General features: G+C 40.1%; 2 protein-coding genes across 3 annotated transcripts; one reads left to right on the top strand and one right to left on the bottom strand.

Annotated features, from left to right (window-relative positions):
• The first annotated feature begins 343 nt into the window (after nucleotides 1-343).
• chic2 (cysteine-rich hydrophobic domain 2) lies at nucleotides 344-4,877 on the top strand. Its single transcript, XM_084106880.1, has 6 exons — nucleotides 344-654; nucleotides 1,463-1,517; nucleotides 1,864-2,019; nucleotides 3,129-3,185; nucleotides 3,269-3,328; nucleotides 3,426-4,877. Exons 1-6 carry the CDS (start codon nucleotides 521-523, stop codon nucleotides 3,474-3,476), a joined length of 513 nt encoding a protein of 170 aa, XP_083963006.1. The 5' UTR covers nucleotides 344-520; the 3' UTR covers nucleotides 3,477-4,877.
• Nucleotides 4,878-5,490: 613 nt separating this feature from the next.
• LOC311078168 (OCIA domain-containing protein 1) lies at nucleotides 5,491-11,474 on the bottom strand. 2 transcript variants are annotated; one of them, XM_084106878.1, is made up of 8 exons: nucleotides 11,337-11,474; nucleotides 10,811-10,895; nucleotides 10,668-10,721; nucleotides 10,545-10,592; nucleotides 10,325-10,454; nucleotides 9,252-9,412; nucleotides 6,810-6,962; nucleotides 5,491-5,610 (listed from the first exon to the last, which is right to left on the bottom strand). In XM_084106878.1, the coding sequence occupies exons 1-8, from the start codon at nucleotides 11,385-11,387 to the stop codon at nucleotides 5,573-5,575; spliced, it is 720 nt and encodes a 239-aa protein (XP_083963004.1). In that variant the 5' UTR covers nucleotides 11,388-11,474; the 3' UTR covers nucleotides 5,491-5,572. The 2 variants fall into 2 exon arrangements, with proteins under 2 accessions (XP_083963004.1, XP_083963005.1); XM_084106879.1 differs by having other exon boundaries at nucleotides 6,810-6,959.
• Between the last annotated feature and the right edge of the window lie 10,061 nt (nucleotides 11,475-21,535).

Raw genomic sequence — 21,535 nt, 5'->3', positions numbered from 1 at the left:
GTTATTGATATTGTGGTCATATCACCCATCCATATTCTTTGCTAGATAGCAGAAAAGGTTCCCACAGTTTTACATACAGTATGAATTTTTTAATAGTGTTCACCACAAGTAATAGACTACATTGTAACCAGAAATAAGTATATAAATGGCTGCTATTTTGCGAAAGAAAATATTTTGTATTTGTATTTTAAATGCATTTCCATGTATTTATGCCCATCTCTACTCTGCACCCCGATTATTATTATACACCCATGTATTTTGACCATAGACTGTAAAAAATAGATTTTGACAAGAAAGCCTCAAGCAGTGAGCATGTGATTTACATACTCTCGCGATGTATCCTGAGATCAATCCACACGAGATTTTCGGCGGATGTTGATATTTTGATCCGCATTTCTGTACAGTCGTTTCTCACCGAGGCCGTACGATCTGCGTTATTGCATATATTTGAGTAACGTGTGCGAAACGCGGTCTTTCTCGGCGCTTCTTTCGGGAAGCAAAGAGGCCGAGGCGGAGGGCGATGATGGAGGACTTTGATGAGATATACGAGGAGGAGGAAGAGGAAGAAGAGGACGAGGACAGGGCCGCGGAGGAGCAGCTGCTCAAATACGCTCCGGACCCGGTGGTAGTGCGCGGATCCGGGCACGTCACTGTGTAAGACTCCCGTCAGCCCTGGATCTATTCATATAACGTTATAGATTATTAATCTACACTGAGCACACCTGAGCTATTAGGAACTCCGTGCTCATTTAGAGACACATGAGACATGCTAAGTATCAATACAACTGCTTAAGACAAATGGTAGTAGTTTTAATGACAAGTCCCAAAACGGTTTAACAACCTAAAAAATATTTTGAATGTTCGGATGCGCATACAATTCCCCTAAGAAACTGACAACTGACTTATTTTGTGTTCCTTAGCAAAAGTAAGTTATACGGGTTTGGCATTACGCAAGAGTAAGTTAAGTAAACGATTAAACTTTCATTTTTAGTGAACTACGTCTATTACAAGGATATTCTATCTATATATGACAGTTCTCATGCGAGGAACCTTGGATAAAGTCCTAATTTATACTGTGAATTTAAAATATTTTGGGGCAAATGTTTTCTGTTAAGCTACATTATTACGTTTCTACACATTTTAGTACTGTACTGTTGGATTGATTATTTATTTATTCATTATTTACATATTAAATATTCACTTATTCATTTATATATTTATTACATACTTGTATATTATCTAATTTTAATCTTTTTATTATTATTTTTACACGTTGTACACCGTTTTTCTCTAAACCCTTCTCTTTTTTTTTGCTACCTGGTCTAGTAAAATACACTTTATATTATATAGTCTATTACAAAAATATAGCATATTACAGTAAGTCTACTTGTGCCTTTGTCGAAACTCAAGTTTGAGAAATTAAAATCACAATATTTAAAAAAAAAAATTTTCTTTCCTGTAGGTTTGGACTGAGCAATAAATTTGAGTCTGAGTTTCCCTCAGCCCTTACGGGAAAGGTAAGTGATTTCAGTGGCTTTTTCATCTCAAGGAACTACAATTAAATGTATAATTATTCATTTCTAATCCCAGTAAGAAGTGAAAAGCCCCAGAGAAGTCTGCCATTACTGGGATTCAGAAATGAAAGGGAATAGTGTAAGACTGTTACGTTATAGAATGCTTAAAATAATTATTCACCCCAACATTTTTGTCGAGCACAAACGAGATGTGCTTTTCACATCAAGCTGCTCTTTTCCACGTAACTAGTTGTTAAGCTCGAAAGTGTGTATTTTACAATGTGGTGCCACACACAATTCTGAGGTCTGACGTGAGTTCTAGTTGACTGCTTCATTTGTTGATATACAGGTTGCACCGGAAGAGTTCAAAGCCAGCATAAACCGGGTGAACGGCTGTCTAAAGAAGGCTCTCCCGGTGAATGTGCGCTGGCTGCTGTGCGGCTGTCTCTGCTGTTGCTGTACTCTGGGCTTTAGTCTGTGGCCGGTCATCTGCCTTAGCAAGAGGGTGAGTTTGTTCAGAGTCACCTCGAGGAATGTTCCTGGTTTAAAAGAAGCTTAGCTTTATCAAAAGCATTTGTGGTATGCTGTCAATTTCCTGGGAAAATTAGTTAAACCCATTCTTCAGTTTGTAAAATCGGATTTACAGAAATGAATTTACTATGGAAATCTATAGGTTAGGAATGTGGTGTAATTTTTTTGCATTCAATATTTACAGTTTTGCAGGTCAGACAAGTTTAATTCAATAGAATCAATAGTTACACTTTACAACATTAGTTAACATTAACAATTAAAAATACTTTTAAAACATGTAAATCATAGTTAATGTTCATTTCAACATTTGTCAATACATTGATAAAATTATAATTATCTGTTTATATTATTTACTGGACCAGACTGAGCTAACATGAACTAACAATGAACATTTGTATTTTTATTAACTAACGTTAACAAATATAATATCTAATGGGACCATTTTGTAAGTAAGCTTTACATTTCTGCTTGCTTGTGATTTATGTTTTCTTTATTATTGTTATTTTATTTTTTTTCTACAAAGTGAGGGATAATATTTTCTTTGTTAATTGACTCCAGTAGATGGGGTCAGTAAGATAAAAAAAAAAAAAAAAAGACATTTAAAATAAAATAAAAAAAGATTTCTATTTCATATAAATTCTATTTCGAAATATTCATCAAAGAATCCTGGAAAAATGATCAGTTTCCACCAAAAATATTAAGCAGCACAACTGTGATTTAATAAATTTAATAAGTTAATACATTGATAATAAAACAAAATTTTAATTGAGCACCAAATCAACATATTAGAATGATTTCTAAAGGATCATGTGACACTGAAGACTGCTGAAAATTCAGCTTTGGAATAAATTAAAAATGAAAATATAATTAAAATGGCTAACAATTATATTAAATATTAGAACAATATTACTGTTTTTACTTGTATTTTTGATCAAATAAATGTAGCCTAGGTGAGATGACTTTCAAAAACATTTAAAAAAATCTTACCAACCCCAAACTTTTAAAAGGTAAGGGTACGTTATAGGACACAAATAACTTCTCTTGTCTTGAGTTGTGATGAATTGTGTTTTTTTTCACCAATAGACACGCAGATCCTTAGAGAAGCTGTTGGAGTGGGAAAACAGCAGATTGTATCACAAGGTATGTAGAAGGTCGTGTGTTTGTTTGCAGTTTGTATTTTACCGTCAGGTGCTAATTTTACGACATGCCCTCCGTTCATTTAGCTGTGTTTGCATTGGAGGCTCAGCAAAAGGAAGTGTGAAACCAACAACATGATGGAATATGTAAGCCAACTACAAACACGCACCTAAAACTATTTGAGCTGTTCCAAATTGAAAAGTGTAAATTCACCTCCACCGTTTCTCTCCATCCTATTTATAGGTCATCCAAATAGAGTTCCTTCCCAAGATTCCCATCTTCCGGCCGGATTAGCAGTGGCGGGCCAGAGCTCATCCCTCCGGCGTGGTCTTCCTGAGGTGCCTTTCTCCGGTACTGTCATGGTTCTATCATGTGGCCTCGTCTCTCTTCCCTCCACACTCTTGAGCAAGAGACTCGCATCACGTCCGAGCGCCACTCGCAGCACTCCTCACCGAGAAAGCACTGTTTACAACCCACAAACACACATACTGAGGCACACGTCTGTGCCGTTTTGGTTTCGCGAGTGCATGAATACACACAGAGGGACCTTTACTGTCACGTGACTACACGGAGCCTGCGAGGAGGCCGCGGAAAGTAACTTCTGAAGCTGGAAACGTCTACTATACCTTAATCACATCACAGTCAGCACACTAGCTAAGCGATTTCCTGTTGCCGACAACATCACTGTGGAGCGAATCAGTGAAGAATGGCTTGAGGAAGTGGCAGCTGTAGAAATAAACCTTTCCTGTTAATTAAAAAAAAAAAGATGGATGGTAGGAACGATTAATACGGATTTTCAGTTAGCTGAAAGCCAAATGGATACGGTCAATGCACAATACATAGTTCTCCATCTCTCCTTATCACAAATCATCATCTATATACAAAGACAATCAAACACTGACTGTGCCACGCACCATCTAGACTCTGACGGGACTTTTGAGTCTAGTGGAAGTCATGGATCTGATGCGGTCCAAGTGCACCGATGGGTAGTGACGCAGCATAGATTAGATTTCTTTTGCTGGGGGTTTTTCTGAGCATTTTTTTTATCTTTGTTTACTTGCTCAGTTTAAAAAGACGAGCAGCAAATGTTTGTCTCTTGATGGTGATTGTTTCCGTCTGTCCCTCCCTGAGATATTTTGTTTGTCATTTTGTTCACAAGTGAGACAAATCAAAACATTTATAGGTTTGTTGGGTCATTGGAAAGGTTAAACAGTTCATTTTAACGAATTATTGGGAGTCAAACTAAATAATAATAAAATAAAATATGAACCCACAAATATAGGATTTTCTCCGGGGCAGAAAGACATTATTTCTACTTTTTTTTATTTAATCTTTTTCACTTTATTTTTTTCATCTTTGTTTCAATCCTGGGTCAGGTGTGAAGACTAAGCAAGTCCTATGCAGGCATTTTCTCTTAGTGAACTATAGTTGTGTAAATGTATCCAATTGTAAGTTAATAAAACCGTTATGTCCCAATACTCAGTAAGACAATTGGTCCTATTAGGTCTCAAAACCTGAAATTTATGAAATGTGTGTGTGTGTGTGTGAATACTGATATTATTACTGAAATTACAATGGCCCTATCTCTTGTCTGATGTCATCCTAAATCCCAGGGACATCGTCTTTATTTTTCAAAAAATATTTCAGTGTATTTATGTACAATGTGTGTACAGAAATAAAACATGCCCGACTTGATTTTTGTTTTTTCCATTTACTTCTGAATTTATGCCTATATTTTGACGTCTATATAGCATATTGAACTCAAAAGATTTAATATCAAATTTATTAACCACAATTATTGTGGACCAGTCTGTCTTAACATTATACCTGTTAATTAATACTCTTACTTCCCATTAGAGGTTTATGAATCTCAAGTATTGAACAACAGTATGACCTGAACCTGATCGATTCCTCCAACTGTCATTATGAAATGAGCGAAAAAAATAGTCTTATCTTGTAGATGGCCTCTTTCATGGTGTGCTAAAAACTCTCCAAATATTTCCGCTTGTTGTATTCGTCATTTGCAAGTCGCTTTGGATAAATGTGTCTGATAAATCAAACAGGGAAGAAGTAAATGTAAATACCATATCTTTAAATTTTGAGTAAATAAATACCATAGGTTTAGTTTTTTAGTAGGAAAGCATCATTCAAATGTCTTCTGAGAATGTAAACACCTAACTGTATCCTCACAATTTCAAAATGATGCTGCTATTATTAGATAATGCAGTGAGCTGTGCACAATTTAAAAACCAATAGTTGCGTCTTTAACTTTAAATAGGTACAAAGTCAATAACAGTCATCTCTCAGACACAGTTAGACATCTATATTGTAAAAGACATCAGTTACAGACAGCGAATTTAGACAGTGAAGACAGTGCGTTGAAGCAGCTCTCACTCCTCCCATGTGTCTCCATATATATTCTTCTTCCCTGTTTACAAAAAAAGAAATATATATATATTTACACATCATGTAGGCAAAAAAGGGATTGATTTGTGTACAAAACACTATTCTTATATATATATATATATACAGACAATAATTTTAGGGTCAGTACAGAATTAATATTTTTATTCAGCAAGGATGCATTAAATTGTAACACAAAAAAAATATGTTTCAAATAAATTCTGTTCTTTTGTACTTTCTATTCATCAAAGAACCCTAAAAAAAGTATTCACAGCTTCCACAAAAATATTAAGCAGCACAACTTTTTTCAACATTGATAATGAGAAATGTTTTCTGAGAAACAAATCAGCATATTAGAATGATTTCTGAAGGATCATGGAGTAATGGCTGCTAAAATTTCAGCTTTGTCAGGAATAAATTCAGTTTACAAACAGTTACTTTAAATTGTAATAATATTTCACAATGTTAATGTTTTTACTGTATTTTTGATCAAATAAATGTGGTTTTGGTGAGCATGCGTGCTGTGTTCTCTCTAACCACTCTGATGTCAAAAGTCAGAAGTATTAACTTCTATATTCTCCATGTATATTTGAGTTTTTAGTTTAGTGGACAATTTTTTTTGCAACACACATGGGCTGTGTCTGAAATCGCCCCCTATACCCTTAAACAGGGCACTATTTGAGGGGACAGACATTTGTAGTGTTGTCCGAAACCATAGTGGACGTTATTGAGTGCATTCATTCAATCCCATAATGCACTGCAACAACGAGTGTGCAACTGATGTACCCTCAACTGCTAGAGAATACCCATAATGCACTGTGAGGGTCGTACTGAATGAATCATCCATCCATTAATTTTCCAAAAATGCATTAATTTTCCACTTGTCCAATGTGGGTACAGTGTAATATCACACATGTATAAATTCCTCTTTAATTGATTATTAAATGTTTAATTAAGGTTTATACATAGTTCAAGATAAATATTTTCATTACTGCTAGAGCGGCCAGTTTGCCGTTTCAAATGATTATTAAACAGCAAACACAAACTATGCAAAAGCGGCAGCCCGTCCGGTGAACTCAGTGTCCGAATTCACTCGTTTTCCTTCACTCCTTCAAGTAAACTATTATTAGTGGACTAATGTAGGGAATAGAGAATGATGGTATAGGTGGCGATTTCGAACACAGCTCTAGTTAGGACGTTGGATAGTATATTGGCAGGTCTCACCTCTCTTGGCTGGGGTGGAATCGGCCGAAGACTTCGGCAGTGCGTCTGGTTTCTGAGTCATTGTGACTTCATAGTTTTTCCTGTTCTTACTCTGTAGGTCCTTATATAGAACATGTTCCTTCTGTGCATCCTCCTCAATGTAAGATGATTCTGCTGGATTCGAGGGAAGGTTTTAAATACCACACACTTTATGGAAGGGATGGGCAAACACTAGGTGCATTCACAACATGTGAATTACTGTAATTACTAGATTTCAATATGTAAAATGCATTCACATCCTCGTAAAGCTCGTAATTTCAACTAGGAAGCTGGGAATTTTTGGAGAGCTTCTACTTGTACCCCATGCCCGCTGCAGATTCATTTGGCCATTGATAGTGTTGTCATAGAAATGCATAATTCCCAGTCTGATGACGAATGAACAGAACGTCACGTGTTGAAATAACACTTGACTAGGGGTGTAACGGTACACAGAAGTCACGGTTCGGTACGTACCTTGGTTTAGGGTCACAGTTCGATACGTGTTCGGTACATTTACATATCCGGCCTCCCTAGATTCCTGATTGCTTAAAATAAAAAATTAAGGAATAGTTGATTTGTTACTCTTATTGATAGATTGACCAATGCTGCACAGTAAAATGCAACAGCTGTTTTCAAACTTATTTTATTTGGACATTTTTAGCACCCCATGTTTTAGGTTGGTGCATAGATCGTCTCTTCTTATTCTGATCTTTTTCCTGTTGTTGCGGTAAGCAAACAGTGTTGCATTAGCATGCGCGCCCCCTTCTGGATTGGAGTGTGGATCGCCTGTGAATGACTGTATTCACCGTCTGACTGTATGCACCAAATCATGATGGTTCGGGACGAATACATGTACCGTTATACCCCTAGTTCAAACTTACATATATTCAGATATAGTATAAAATATGCATATTTGGCGTGCTGTCCGGGGAGAGGACTCCAATTTCGAAATTTGGCCCAAACCAGAGCACTCCCCCCATCCCTGGCTGGGATAGAAATAATTGAGAGTGTGGAGTTGGGGTGGAGTAGGTATACTGTAAAAACTGTTGTGGAACAAAAGTAAGTCGGCTCTATATATAAGCCTCCCCTCGTGCTGATTGGGTAGATTATCTGAACATGCTCCTCCCGAACTGTGCTAATAAAACATCATTTACGGTAATTACGACATGGCGTGAACGCAGCAACTGTCCTGAAGAGTTTAGCTCCAACCCTGTTAAAACTCACCTGTCTGTAGCTTTCTAGTAATCCTGAATACCTTGATTGGTTCAGGTGTGTTTGATTAGGGTTGGAGCTGAACTTTGCGGTACAGTGGCCCTCCAGAATAGTTTGAGGTGAACTATTCTACTGTTTAAAAATAGCCTAAGTCAGTGGTTCCCAAACCTGTCCTGAAGGACCCCCAACACTGCACGTTTTCTTTGTCTCCCTAATCAAACACACCTGATTCAACTCATCAGCTCATTATCACATGGGTTAATGAGCTGATGAGTTGAATCAGGTGTGTTTGATTAGGGAGACAAAGAAAATGTGCAGTGTTGGGGGTCCTTCAGGACAGGTTTGGGAACCACTGGCCTAAGTAATAACTAAGATCTGTAGCAAATGTTAAAGGGACAATGTGTAGGAATTTCTCCCATCTAGTGGTGAAATTGTATTTTGCATTCAAACGAATATTGCTCTCCAGCGCCTCGCTTTTTCAAATGCATTGCGTGTTGCATCTACGGTAGCCGTTACGTACCATAAAGCTATGACAGGATGTCTTTTAATAGCACTTCATCGAGTTCTACTGTCTGTCTATATAATAAAGTACACAACCAAGCAATGAAAAAAGCTTGTAATTAAGACCGTAACTTCAGCGTCTCTTTTGAAAGCTTTCTCCTGCATTAGCTCTTTCCACCTGGAAAAAGCTATCCCGACATTAACCCTTGTTTTTTGTAATCTCCGGTCACGTTTCGTTTTTACGGTCTACTTTGGACTTTTTCGACGACGAGGACTCCTTATCCTGTGATACCACACAGTGCAGCCTTTTAAACTTGCCGGGGCAGTGACAAGCGCCTCTCTCTGCTCTGCTCCTCCGCTTCTGCTGGCTTCAGTCACGTGACGCTGGCTCTGAACGAAAACGCATTGTGGAAACGCGTTGGCCTAGTACTTTTTGTCCCTCTCTGCTATTATAGTTTTTCAAGATGGCGGAACTACATGGAAGCCTCCGTGGACCTACCCGTCACATGTTTATAAAGATAATAAATTCTTCGTTTACGAGGATTAGTCTGATCATTGGCAGAGGTATTTGTACACCATTGAGGACATATTTAAGAATAAAAATACTGATTTTAGATAATAAAATACCTAAAAAACTACACATTGTCCCTTTAAGGGTAATAAGACCTACAGCAGTTTTTAATGCAAATAAATTATGGCACTTTAACTTGCCTGTAATTTGGGTGCCAGAGTGGTTTGCTGAATGCATGGGGTTAGTGTGAGTGAAATCACTGGCATAGGAGGCCGACTGATCCCTCTGATCATCAAGCTGAAAGACTGGCTCAAAATCAGCTTTGTTTGGATCACTCAATCCTGGCTGCTCACTAGTAAACCTGAAAAAAAAAATATATATATATATTTTCCAAAACATTGGAACTAAAATTACGATAAAATGGAAGTAGCAACTGATCTTTTGTTCTGCATTGTTAGGCCCTGTTTACACCTGGTGTTAAGATGCGTTTTGGTCGATCGGATCACAAGTAGTCGAGGGAGACAAATTCCCGTTTACACCTGATATTTTAATCCGTCTCTTTTGTCCACTTTCAACCACTTCTGTCCTAATTTATTTAAATGAAGGCTCTATGGGTGGGTAAATGTATAGTTTTTTTCAGATCTTTCGATCTAATGGACAAAATAAGCTCACATGATTTACATATGAATGCGCCCAGGACTGAAAACACACGGAGAGCAATAGCTTTTTGTTTCTGCTCTGATAGCCGCAAGACCATGACAAACGTTGTAAATGCGTGTTTTAAATCAGGAATGGTGAGAGAACATTGTGCTTGGTACGTTTTTCGTCTTCAAACCAAACTTGGGTCTCCAGCTGACAAAGTTTAAATCCCGTCTGGCTAGTGTGCTTCCCAAAATGTTTAAGCATTAGGTCAGTAGGAGGAGAGTAGGCAGTCTTTTGTGGCTGTTCGAACACTTTCGACCACATGAGCGTCTACACTATGAAAGCGTCTACACAATCCCGTTAAATGTGTTTTCGACTACTTCTGGAAGTGGTCGAAAGTGGACAAGCTCCAAATGTTTTAGACCTCATTTACACCTGCATAGCGTCGTCCACTTGTGATCCGATCGACCAAAACGCATCTTAATACCAGGTGTAAACAGGGCCTGAGATGTAGGCATTACACTCAAAAATGGAGGTATACAAAAGTTATATAAAAAATCCGGCATACGTCAGCAGTCATTTTCACTAGAAGGTCCAGTTATGACATTTAGATTAAACACGATGTGCTTACTTTGGTGGTCGGTGGTGCTGTTTCTGTCTCAGTGCCTCCCCTAGTGGTGAATTCTCCAAGCTCATAAACTTCTCCTGGCATGTCTTCATGTATGATATCTTCCCTCCGAGGTACCCACAAACACCAGCAACTAACATATACATGATGTACATACATATTTTTAACATTCAGTCTAACAATAAACCATCTCACAGTAACAGCGACAGTAAATTTTACTCACAAGCTACTTTAGGCAATGATCCAAATCTGCCAGAGGACGTAAGAGCTCCTATAAAAATGAAATCAATACATTTACATTATTGTTTAAAGGTTTAGTTTTGGGTAAGATTTTTAACAAACCCACCTCTAGAAATAAGGAACTGAGTGAAGGCCATGCTGGTGGCAGATAGAGGGAGAGCTGTATGTAAAGGCATAAACATAAATCAGTTATGTTATCAATAAAACCACAAGCATAATAATGGATAAAAACACTGAACATCTACTCACATCTGTACCAGAAGCTTTCCTGATTGCATTCCCTGAACACCTTCCTCTCCTCCTCAGTGGGGTTGTAGTCAATTCCTACGGGACCCTACATACACATATTGAAACATATCATGTTCATTTATATATGTATATACAGTATATATATATATATATATATATATATATATACACACACACACATATATATGAATATCAAGTTTTCTACAGCTCTCTAAATGTGATTCATATTTTAAATATATTACAGTATATGTAACATTAAAGTATTTATTAAATAATTTCAATAATAATAATAATAACATAGTTTAATAGTACTATAATAATAATATTATAGTAATAATAATATCCAGAAAATTGTATAATGGTAAGACAGATGAGATCTCGCATGCATTATGATGCATAAGCATGTCTAACTGATTATGTGACGCAACAGTGGAGACCAATAGCATTCAGCATTACAATGCATAACCTGGCAAAATCAATCTATCCTTTTCTGTCTTTTTAAGTGCTATTTTGTTACCAAACACACCAAGGCTGCATTCCTTGGGCGTTCAGGGTCCGCTGGAGACTGCTGGGACATTGTGCATCCTATGTCTTTGGCTGTTGCTCTCTCCAGTTATAATGTCAAATCTACGGGAACCTTCTTCCTCGACTGTGCGGTAGGAGTTCACGGTGACCAGCTGACAGTGCCATCATGCGGTTTGACATGGAATAGCGTCTACAACTTTGTTGTAATTTTTGCCTAATCTCAAAATGGTCGTAAAACATTAAAACATATTTTACACCAAACTATACCAACGCGTTTGTCAAGTAAAAGAACATATTGGGTCATCATCGACGAACTTCAGTTCGTCAGGTACAACCTTAGTGTTAATAATGCCTCAATGATGCCTGACAGGAATGCTGATATGGGGTCGAGTAGTAAATGTTCACTTAATATTTTTGTGTCGTGATGATGTGTTCGTAGTTCAGTGCAGTGGTTGGTAAAATCGATACTTTTATTCAAAAAGAATGCATTGAATTGACCAAACGTGATTAGTAAAGGTATTTAAAAGATTTCTAGGCTATTTCAAATAAATGCTGTTGAGTTTTTTATTCATCAAATAGGCCTAATCCTGAGGGAAAATACTGATTATACAAAAAATATTAAGCAGAACTATTTTCAACAGTTTACTGATGCTGAAAATTCCACTTTAAATTCCACAATAAATTAAATTAAAAAATAAATTTATTAAAATACATTAAAATAGAAATTATTTATTTTAAATTATAATGATATTTCACAATATTACTGTTGTTATTGTCTTTTTGACGAAATACTAAATGCACACTGTAAAAAATGTAATTTTAACTGTATTATTGGGGGGAAAAACACTATGGGGAAAAAACTGTTAGCAGTAAGTATATAGGCTACTAAATAGATTGTTGTAGCAGTGTGTTGCTAGATTTACCGGATTAAATTGCAATTTTCTTGTTTGTAAATTACTGTTTTATGCTGTAAAATTTAAACGTTGTTCTGTAAATATGAATTAGTACTATTTAGTATTTCTTTTTCTATTTTTGCGCCACGTTATCGACCAGGCAGAACAATCCTTCAAACTATAGATAGATTCTCAAATAGCTTACCTGATCTAACTCAGCTGATTAGTGAACCCAAACAAACAGATGAACTAGAGGAAATGACTAGTACTATGAGCACCATTTTCTCTAGTACATTAAACATTGTTGCACCAATTAGATTAAAAAAGGTTAGAGAGAAAACTAAAGCACCATGGTATAACAATACTACGCATGTTATCAAGAGAGAAACTCGTAATTTAGAGCGTAAATGGAAACAAACTAATTTAGAGGTCTTTAGAATCGCGTGGAAAGACAGTATGTCACGTTATAAAAAGGCCCTAAAAGCGGCCAGGGCTGAGCACCTCTGCAAACTAATAGAAAGTAACCAAAATAATCCAAGGTTTTTATTTAACTCCGTGGCTAGACTAACAAATAAACAGACGTCACCTGAGCAAAATATCCCGTTACAGTTTAGTAGTAATGATTTCATTAACTTCTTCACTGAGAAAATAGAAAGCATCAGAAACACAATTGTAAATGTACAATCTTTAATGGTGTCTTATAATTCAGCCTCAATTATCGCCCCTCAAGAAAAACTACAGCGCTTTACAACTATAGGACAGGAAGAGCTAAATAAACTTATCATTGCATCTAAACCAACAACATGTTTATTAGATCCAATACCAACTAAACTACTGAAAGAAGTGTTACCTGTAGTGGAAGAGCCTCTCCTCAATATTATTAACTCGTCTTTATCTTTAGGTCATGTTCCAAGAATATTCAAGTTGGCAGTTATAAAACCTGTTATTAAGAAACCACAATTAGATCATAATAATTTAGCAAATTACAGACCCATTTCAAATCTACCATTTATTTCTAAAATACTAGAAAAAGTTGTGTCCGCTCAATTGTGCTCTTTCCTGCAAGAAAATTATATCTATGAAAAATTTCAGTCAGGATTCAGACCGCATCATAGCACAGAAACTGCGCTCGTTAAAATTACAAATGATTTACTTTTAGCTTCTGACCAAGGCTGTATCTCAATACTAGTTTTACTCGATCTTAGTGCTGCGTTCGACACTATAGATCACACAATACTCTTAGATAGACTACAAAACTACACTGGTGTTCATGGACAGGCATTAAAGCTATGGTCTACGATTTCAAAGATTGTTCATTATTAATAACCTCGTTTAGATGCTGGTTATGGTTCTACAGTACAATCCTAACAATATGAAGAGAAAAAAGAATGAAAAAAATCCATTCACTCTATTGGGTGTACAGCTGCAGAGAAGTTGACCAATGTAAGCTGTCCGGCCGGACAGCTTACATTGGTCAACTGCTCTCATCCAATCCCGCTCCACTTGAAACTCCACGTGGCGCTCGCGTCTCCACCCCACCGCACCGCACCCCACCCCGCCCCCCTCCTGCGACATGAAATTTCGCGGGCAAGCAGCTGACAGTCTATGGTAGCTAGCAAAGTAGCATCAACTCAGCAGTGGAGATTTGGGACTGAAAACCGACGCTGACACGGCTGACTTTTTGTTGAGCAGGTAAGCATTTATTTAAACTTTTATGGTGTGAGGTGTTACATAAATAGCTTTTTATCAGTCTGACAACATGCTCATGCTGCTGGTCGGCATTGGAATGTTAGCCGTTTAGCATCGCCTATCACGGGTCAAAGTAATTATATTTCTTGAAGTGCTTGAATATATTTCAGTAGGCCTAGCGGGTTTCTGTTCGAGCCGATCGGAATTTGAACAAGATGCGCTGTTTACTACTGGTGATCACAGCTTGACTGAGTGATGTTGTTCAGGTCGTTTCCCGGTGGGAGGGATCAGGTAGCACAGAGGGGAGGGGTGTGTGTGTGGATGGGCGGGATGAGTTTTTTAAAACTTCCCATCCGTCTCAGACTTTCTCGACCGATTTTCAACATCGTAGACTACAGCTTTAAGCTGGTTTAGATCGTACTTATCAGACCGCTACCATTTTGTCTGTTTAAATGGGGAAAAATCGAAGATAACGTCAGTAAACTATGGAGTGCCGCAGGGATCTGTGTTAGGCCCTCTGCTATTCTCAATATATATGCTGCCACTTGGTAATATTATTGTCACGTTCACCGTCTGTTTCTGCACTACATTACCCAGGATCCTCTTTGGCACACCTGCACTCACTCTCCGGATTACTAATCACCCGCACCTGTTCCCAGTCAGTAACTTCATCAAGCTCTATAAAACACTCACCATTGCCCTAGTTCATTGTCAAGCCTCCAACAGGAACAGACCATAATCCGTTGTCTCCTTAGCCTCAGATGCATCAAGACTCCAAGATGTAATGTATACTTACCTGAAACACTAACCTCTATATCATTGTTGTACCGTCTTCAGAAATCCTGTCCGATTCCTTGCTGCCTGAGATCCTGTGTTACTTCGAGTGTCCAGTGTTTCATCCGAGCTTGCTTGCTGCCGACCGCATCTGAAAGAGAAGTGACTAATATTACTGAACTGTGATTGCTTGACATCAACTTCTCTGAAATGAAAGTACTTACCTGCTTTTTGCCCCACATCGACTCATCTTCACGGAATTTGCACTTGAATTGAATGAATACTCACCTTGCACTTTTGTCACCTTAAATAAAGCTGTGTTTGGATTCACTTACCTCTGTCTCCTGGTCTGTATCCTGACAGAAGGCGTGACCGCATACCGTTATGGATCCTAAACAGCCCGCATAACGTGCTTCCGTGAACCCCAATGAATACACTATGTTCAACCAGAACGGTAAGCAGGCCTTTGTGGGAACTCGCCAAGCTGTGTTCCGGGGGATCCGTGGAGGTCACAGGGGAGGAGATGGGCGATATGGGGCCAGACACTTTCTCCAGCACCAACATCTCCGCGTCCAACCAGATCTTTACGTCCAGTCCGATCCTCATCTCATCAGTACAGTAAAACCAGAACCTGAGCCAGTCATCTGCACAATCAAACTTATCTCCATGGATGATGACTTCTCTGATCTCCCTCCTCTCATCAGCCCAGAGCCTGTTATCTGCCCAGCCAAATCTGAGCACATCGTCTGCCTAGCCGAGCCACCACTTCCTACAACGCCCCTTCGCCGATGTAAGAGGAAGAGGACCCGCCAGGCTCGCCAGACTCAGGAGGACGTACCCAGAGTCCTCGCCCTGTCAGCCCTGCCTCGATGCCACGCCATGTCCGAGGCACTTCACGCCAGTCCAGCCGAGCCTGCACTTCACGCCAGTCCAGCCGAGCCTGCGACTGAGAGCGTCATGCCCGCCGAGCCTGCGACTGAGAGCGTCATGCACGCTGAGACTGAGAGCGTCATGCACGCTGAGACTGAGAGCGTCATGCACGCTGAGACTGAGAGCGTCATGCACGCTGAGACTGAGAGCGTCATGCACGCTGAGACTGAGAGCGTCATGCACGCTGAGACTGAGAGCGTCATGCCCGCCGAGACTGAGAGCGTCATGCCCGCCGAGCCTGCGACTGAGAGCGAGAGCGTCATGCCCGCCGAGCCTGAGACTGAGAGCGTCATACCCGCCGAGCCTGCGACTGAGAGCGTCATGCCCGCCGAGACTGAGAGCGTCATGCCCGCCGAGACTGAGAGCGTCATGCACGCCGAGACTGAGAGCGTCATGCACGCCGAGACTGAGAGCGTCATGCACGCTTAGACTGAGAGCGTCATGCACGCTGAGACTGAGAGCGTCATGCACGCTGAGACTGAGAGCGTCATGCACGCTGAGACTGAGAGCGTCATGCACGCTGAGACTGAGAGCGTCATGCACGCTGAGACTGAGAGCGTCATGTACGCTGAGACTGAGAGCGTCATGCCCGCCGAGCCTGCGACTGAGAGCGAGAGCGTCATGCCCGCCGAGCCTGAGACTGAGAGCGTCATACCCGCCGAGCCTGCGACTGAGAGCGTCATGCCCGCCGAGACTGAGAGCGTCATGCACGCCGAGACTGAGAGCGTCATGCACGCCGAGACTGAGAGCGTCATGCACGCTGAGACTGAGAGCGTCATGCCCGCCGAGCCTGAGACTGAGAGCGTCATGCACGCTGAGACTGAGAGCGTCATGCACGCTGAGACTGAGAGCGTCATGCACGCTGAGACTGAGAGCGTCATGCACGCTGAGACTGAGAGCGTCATGCCCGCCGAGCCTGAGACTGAGAGCGTCATGCACGCTGAGACTGAGAGCGTCATGCCCGCCGAGCCTGAGACTGAGAGCGCCATGCACGCTGAGACAGAGCGTCATGCCCCCAGAGCCAGTCGTCGGCCCAGATGTTCCGAGTCCAGTTCCGAGTCCAGTTCCGAGTCCAGTGTCCAGAGCCAGTCTTGGAGCAAGAGCCAGAGCCAGTCTTGGAGCAAGAGCCAGGGCCAGTCTTGGAGCAAGAGCCAGAGCCAGTCTTGGAGCAAGAGCCAGAGCCAATTGAATGAATACTCACCTTGCACTTTTGTCACCTTAAATAAAGCTGTGTTTGGATTCACTTACCTCTGTCTCCTGGTCTGTATCCTGACAATTATAAGAAAACATGGAATTAATTTCCACTGTTATGCTGATGACACTCAATTATATATTTCATCAGGACCAGATGAAAACAATAAATTATCTAAATTGACAGAGTGTGTTAAAGATATAAAATACTGAATGACGTGTAATTTTCTGCTATTAAATTCAGATAAAACGGAAGTGTGGCGAGCAGGACGAGGCCGAGGGCCGTGAGAGAGCGGCATGAGGCCGGTGGCGTGATTACTCTGATGAGCGACACCTGCGAGACGCACCGGTCTCGAATCTCTCACGGAGGAGCGGAAGCATAAAGGAGGAGCGACGACAGTGAAGAGCGAGAGAGGACAGGCCTGATTTTATGTTGTGTTTTGTTTCTGTTTTGTGTGGCCAGCAGTCGTCCGTGAGGGGCTGCTGGCTTTTACTTTCATTTTGTATTTGGTTTATTTTTATCATTAAAATGTTGAATGTTCGCCGGTTCCCGCCTCCTTCTTCCCATAACTATTGAAGCTCGTTACATTGGTGCCGAAACCCGGGAAGAAGGAGGAACGCGCTGTCAAAGAGCCCTCGCCGCTGTGGGGAATCCGCGGTGCCATCGAGCATGGTGAGCAGAGTCCGTCGCCATGGACGCTCGAGGCGGTGCGCTGGAGTGAGTTGCCGGGGGGACGGTCGAGCTCGCTGCTGGCCGCCTGGGTGCTGGAGGGACGGCTGCCGTCCGTGAGGGAGAGGAGGAGTCGCCGCCGTTCGCCATGGGCCGGAGCCTGCTGTCGTCCGCCATGATGGGGAGGAGCAGGGAACGGGGGATTCCTGCCGTCTGCCCGTATCCGAAGGAGCCGTCGCCGTCCAACAGGCGGCGGAGGAGTCTCGTGCCGTCCACCGAGGGCTATCCAGCGCCACCGCCAGGCACCGCGGAGAAGATCGCCCAGCTGGTGCAGGGCCAGATGGCAGCGCGTTGTGGGAACCGGACTAATAATTTTTTTTTTTTTTTCCTCTCTCCCCTCTCTCGTCTCTGTCGCTCCTCATGCTTCCGTCTCCTTTTCTCTCGCCTCGTCTGTCCATACCCCCAGGTACTGCAGCCGTCGTGTTCGGTCTCCCCGGAGGGGGGGGGAGTAGAGCGCAGTCTCGTGGGTACCCCCCGGCCTGCGAGGGGCGATGGGGGTATGTGGCGAGCAGGACGAGGCCGAGGGCCGTGAGAGAGCGGCATGAGGCCGGTGGCGTGATTACTCTGATGAGCGACACCTGCGAGACGCACCGGTCTCGAATCTCTCACGGAGGAGCGGAAGCATAAAGGAGGAGCGATGACAGTGAAGAGCGAGAGAGGACAGGCCTGATTTTATGTTGTGTTTTGTTTCTGTTTTGTGTGGCCAGCAGTCGTCCGTGAGGGGCTGCTGGCTTTTACTTTCATTTTGTATTTGGTTTATTTTTATCATTAAAATGTTGAATGTTCGCCGGTTCCCGCCTCCTTCTTCCCATAACTATTGAAGCTCGTTACAGGAAGTATTACTTATTGGTCAAAAAAACTGCCCACAAAACCTCTTACAATACAACTTTACTTTAGAAGGATGTCCTGTTACTTTATCCACTACAGTAAAAGACCTGGGTGTTATATTAGACCGCAACTTGTCTTTCGAAAATCATATTTCATATGTTACAAGAACAGCCTTTTTCCACCTTAGAAACATTGCTAAGCTACGTAACATGCTATCTGTTTTTGATGCAGAAAAGTTAGTTCATGCATTCATGACCTCGAGGCTAGATTACTGTAATGCTTTATTAGCTGGTTGTCCTGCATCCTCAATAAACAAGCTACAGTTAGTCCAAAATGCAGCTGCTAGAGTTCTTACTAGGTCAAGGAAATATGATCATATAACACCAATTCTATCATCTCTACATTGGTTACCTATAAAGTTCCGTATCAATTACAAAGTATTACTAATGACCTATAAAGCCCTAAATGGTTTAGCTCCTGGGTATTTAACGGAACTTCTATCGCCCTATAATCCATCGCGCTCTTTAAGATCACTAAATTCGAGGCTTCTGGTCATTCCTAGGATATCTAAGTCCACTAAAGGAGGGAGGGCATTTTCACATTTAGCTCCTAAAATGTGGAATGGCCTTCCTGATATTGTTCGAGGCAGACTCGCTGTCCCAGTTTAAAACTAGATTAAAGACGCATTTCTTTAGCCAAGCATCCACATAATACTTACCTTTTATACTACAGTTGAATCAGATTGAATGCATTATTTTTATGAACAGCAGCTACGCTAATTATTTCCCATCTGCTTTTCTGTTGTTATCTCGGGACGCTAGACCCGAGGTAAATACAGATTGTCAGCTCCAGTTTGTATCCAGCCTCCCATGGAAACTACAGATGCCCCAACACCCGTGCAGAGACGACTCGAAGCCTGTGAAGAGACGACTCGACGCTGGCGATATGTTTATGCCCTAAATTAATGCATGATTAACTAACTGTATTTTTCTATGTACATTTCTGAAATGCACTTTCTGTAAAGCTGCTTTGAAACAATATGTATTGTGAAAAGCGCTATACAAATAAATTTGAATTGAACTGAATTGAACAGTGCAGGCTTGATGAGCAGAAGAGTTTTCTTTCAAAACACATTAGAAAATCTCACTGACCCCAAACGATTAAATGGTAGGCTACTGAATGTCACTTTGTATTAACATATATATTTTTTGTATGCTATTCTAACATTCTTTATCAGTGCTCTGGTGGTTTTAGAAGTGGACTGAAAACAGCTGGTGGCTCCATTAGTCTAAACTGCGAAATCAGTTATTCAGTGATCGATCAGCTCCAAACGGAACTGTATTGCTCCTCTCCTTTTCAGGTCACAGGGTCTGTCTGGTTGTTATACTATTTTTAGCCTACATTCTATTTTTACTTTAATTTTTAGTGTAGACTGTTTGTCAGTTTATCTAATCCATGATAAGAATAATAAACAATATTAGAATAATATACTAAACTTCATGATAAGGAAATATTTATTCTGATATCAAACATTTAATACAAACCTTTAGCTTACTCTGTGTTCATTTACAATTCTAACTTATTTCACTGCATTCTGTGGATACACTAATTGTACTTAAAATAAACTTTGCAAAATATATCAAAACGTCAGTATTTTGTCTCTCTAGATTTTACATTTAAAATAGGTGAAACCATGGTTTCCATTGTGACAAATTGCTCCATATTGGGGGATGCTGCATAATATTCACATTCAGTCTTTGTAAACTGGTTTCATATGATCTAATATCGCTATAATTGATAGCTATGATTTTCAGTTACAGTAGTTGACACTTAATGAGTGCTTTTAAACCAGCAGAGAGCACTGCAATTTCACTCTGAAGTCACAACTTCCTCTTCAAAGAGAGATTTGGTGTAAGTGCATTGCTAGACTAATATAAGTCCTAATATGACATCTATATTAGGGACGATTGTTTCCCCCAGAGCCCAGTGAGGACTGGCCATTTGTCCAGGTAGTTTCCTTGCGTACAGGCCGACATTCTGGAATAGGCTCCAGCATCCTTGCATCCACATGTAGTTTGGAAAATGGATGGATGAATGGATGGATGAATGGATGTTTCCCCCATTGTCATAATAAAGATCTCATTCATTCAGAAACTGATTGTCATGTGATCCAGTGCGGATGCAGGGTCAACAGGAATGTTCATGTATTGATCAGTGCCCTAGATCCAGGGTTCACACACACACACACACACATTCGTTTTTTGTCCTCAGTAGAGGACATTTTGCTTTTTTATTTCTCGGAAACCATACATCTGGTATATCTCAAAGAGGGAATGGGCTATTCAGTGATTCCCATTTTGGGGGATACAGCCTCTCATAGTTCTTTAAAAATGTCTGACCATTCACAGTTCAGCTCATTTTATGGAAGAATAAAATTAGGTAAGTTATTTTGGCCATTTTTAAATTATTTTGTAACTTTGTACAATTTAAATGTATTATATAAATGTAATATATTTTAAATTGAAATACAGAAAGAAATATGTTACGACAAAGTTTTAAGTGTTATTTTAGTATCATTCATATTTTTTTATGTTTTCTATTTTCATTTTAATTTAAGTTAAAGTTTTAGTCATTTTGTTGAGTTTTTGTCATTTTTATTAATTCATTTTATTTTTCAGTTTTAATTTTAGTTTAGTGCATGTCAATCTAAATTAAAATGAGAAGTGTTATTTTTTGTTGTATGAAATGTAGTTTTTTATATTAATTTTATAAAATTTTATTTTATATTTATATATTTTATATTATATTACTTTATTTTATTTCAGTAACAAAAATGTTTTTTGTATGATTTTAGTTTTAAAGGGATAGCTATAAATGTGTGTGTGTGTGTGTGTGTGTGTGTGTGTGTGTGTGTGTGTGTGTGTGTGTGTGTGTGTGTGTGTGTGTGTGAAGGGTAGGTTTAGGGGTAGGGTTACCATAAGGGGATAGAATATACAATTTGTACAGTATAAAAATGATTTTGTCTATGGAGAGTCCCCATAAAACGTGAAAACACAACATGTGTGTGTGTGTGTGTGTGTGTGTGTGTCATAGAAACAATCGTGTAGTAACATCCAGGCTTCTTATTAGGACTTTCATATCCCAAACATTAAAATCCAGACTCCT

The sequence above is a fragment of the Abramis brama genome (assembly GCF_963993115.1).
Source record: "Abramis brama genome assembly, chromosome: 2".
In the NCBI taxonomy this organism is placed as follows: Eukaryota; Metazoa; Chordata; class Actinopteri; order Cypriniformes; family Leuciscidae; genus Abramis; species Abramis brama.
This window is presented reverse-complemented; position numbering and strand designations above follow the sequence as displayed.

Coding starts and splice junctions, on each gene's coding strand:
- chic2 (XM_084106880.1), top strand. CDS start 521: ATGATGGAGGACTTTGATGAGATATACGAGGAGGAGGAAGAGGAAGAA. Junction 2,020..3,128: donor TCATCTGCCTTAGCAAGAGG/GTGAGTTTGTTC, acceptor TTTCACCAATAG/ACACGCAGATCCTTAGAGAA. Junction 3,329..3,425: donor CCAACAACATGATGGAATAT/GTAAGCCAACTA, acceptor TCCTATTTATAG/GTCATCCAAATAGAGTTCCT.
- LOC311078168 (XM_084106878.1), bottom strand. CDS start 11,387: ATGTCCCAGCAGTCTCCAGCGGACCCTGAACGCCCAAGGAATGCAGCC. Junction 10,722..10,810: donor GGAAAGCTTCTGGTACAGAT/GTGAGTAGATGT, acceptor CTTTACATACAG/CTCTCCCTCTATCTGCCACC. Junction 10,593..10,667: donor TCAGTTCCTTATTTCTAGAG/GTGGGTTTGTTA, acceptor TCATTTTTATAG/GAGCTCTTACGTCCTCTGGC.